Source organism: Frankliniella occidentalis, unplaced genomic scaffold, assembly GCF_000697945.3.
Source record: "Frankliniella occidentalis isolate FOCC.00 unplaced genomic scaffold, Focc_3.1 Scaffold69, whole genome shotgun sequence".
NCBI lineage: Eukaryota > Metazoa > Arthropoda > Insecta > Thysanoptera > Thripidae > Frankliniella > Frankliniella occidentalis.
The window spans coordinates 1,274,133-1,275,919 of NW_026267199.1; the positions used below are offsets into that span (position 1 = coordinate 1,274,133).

Consider the following 1,787-nt stretch of genomic DNA (forward strand, 5'->3'; position numbering starts at 1 on the left):
ACACAAAATGCCTCAGTTGGAAGACAGTAGAAAAGGGAGGCTTCGACAGGATCCCATTATTATTTTTTCCTTGAGTTTTAAGTGAAGGACATTGAAGATTTAGAGTCAGAACAAATTTGACATTAACAGTAATTCAAAAATCGAGTTTCACTTTTACTGTCCTTCTGTCTATGTTGAGTTTCATTAACCTTAAGTCAACTTGTACTCATGCGGAATGAGGTTATGTGATGGTTTACGTTTGGCACCTTTCCGCTCCCTTCCCTTCGCTCCTCAAATCTCACATCCTCCTCCCTTCGTTTTCTTCGTGATTTCGTTTCTTACCCCGCTCGACTTACTTTTTTACGAATCCCACCTGAGTTTTATGTTTTGCCAACATAACAACATTCTATTTCGTGACTTACTTCTGTCATTTGTATTTGAATATTTATGCCAATACGTCATCTGCATAAATTAAGTTTACTTTTAAAGTCATAATGAAAAGTTGTTTTATGGCTCACATGCGTTTTCTTTAGATTGAAAGCCATAAGGTAGCGCTTTGTCCATACTGGTCAGTTGCCTACCCTGCCGAATCCCAACTTGGTTCGGCCTGGTGCCCCTCGGAGTGAGTTGTAAAGGCTTCGCAGATTAAACTTAAGCTATAGCTATAGAGTAAGAGGGCTCAGCCAACCAGAACATTTTTACTGCGTTTTTAACCGGGCTCCGATTCACTAAATTTTATTACTTTGTGATGTTACACTCACATTGATAATTTTGTCTGACACAGCAATTTATTACTTCTTTCCACTTACTTGTCTAGGTCTAGATGTGTTGGTGGCTCTCATAAAATGGGAGCGTTCCCATGTGACTCCTTGCTTCTTTGACAAAAGTAAACTTAGTTTTGGTAAAGAAAATATTTTAATCATACTTTATTTGAAAATTTATTATTTGAATCGACATGGTGAACTATTACATGGTTAGTGAAGTACAATATGAAAATTTATCTCCAGTAGGAATGTTTTTAAAGCCTGGTGATATTACCAAGGCAGGGTCTTACCCTCCCACTGAACAAATGTGTTATGGTTTTCAGGTTTGAGATTATAAAACACATTCAGCATGCTCCTCACACTATCTTCAACCTTAAGATCTGCAGCACTTGTCCCCATGTCTGTTTGAACCCATCCTGGATGCACACTCAAAACTAGGATATTCTCAGGTCCAAGTTCAGAAGCTACTGAACGAGCTGCCATATTCAATGCAGCCTAAAATAAAACAAAAAGAGAATTGTTATTCAAAGCAGTAACATTTCTGATTTTTCTGAAACTACCCAACACTTCACTTACCTTACTTTCCCGATACTCAAACCATCCTCCAAAATCATTGTTTGACACAGAACCAAGACCTGAAGAAATGTCTATAATGGCTGCACGAGACCAACCCATTGGAGAGGACTTATTGACCTCAGCTGCTTTTTTCAGTAGAGGTCGTAATGCCTGTCAAACAAATAAAATTCCAACTTGTCTATCTTGTTTGCAGACTTTAATAACTAATAAGTCATTGCATTACCTTAATCAGAAGGATTGGAGCTACTGTATTGGTGCGGTAAACATCAATCATATCCTGAGCATTAACTAACGAGAGGCTGTCCTTTTTGCCACGATTGATACCAGCATTGTTGATCAGAACATTTAAACCTTTATTACCAACAATGTCGCTGACCTTACTAGCAACACCTTCAAAGCTGTCAAAGTCAAGAACATCTGAAACAAGATAATAAAAAGATTATTTACAGATTATTACATTTTTACGAC

At 37.7% G+C, this 1,787-nt stretch overlaps 1 protein-coding gene across 1 annotated transcript in view; it reads right to left on the reverse strand.

Moving 5' to 3' along the window:
- Nucleotides 1-901: 901 nt before the first annotated feature.
- The window catches only part of LOC113204579 (C-factor), a 24,242-nt gene continuing 23,356 nt past the window's right edge, over nucleotides 902-1,787 (reverse strand). Inside the window, exons 4-6 of the mRNA XM_026419794.2 lie at nucleotides 1,543-1,736; nucleotides 1,320-1,469; nucleotides 902-1,238 (exon numbers count right to left, since the gene is read on the reverse strand). Of these exons, the coding sequence (XP_026275579.1) occupies nucleotides 1,014-1,238; nucleotides 1,320-1,469; nucleotides 1,543-1,736 (569 nt within the window). The 3' untranslated portion in view covers nucleotides 902-1,013. The remainder of the gene's footprint in view (nucleotides 1,239-1,319; nucleotides 1,470-1,542; nucleotides 1,737-1,787) is intronic.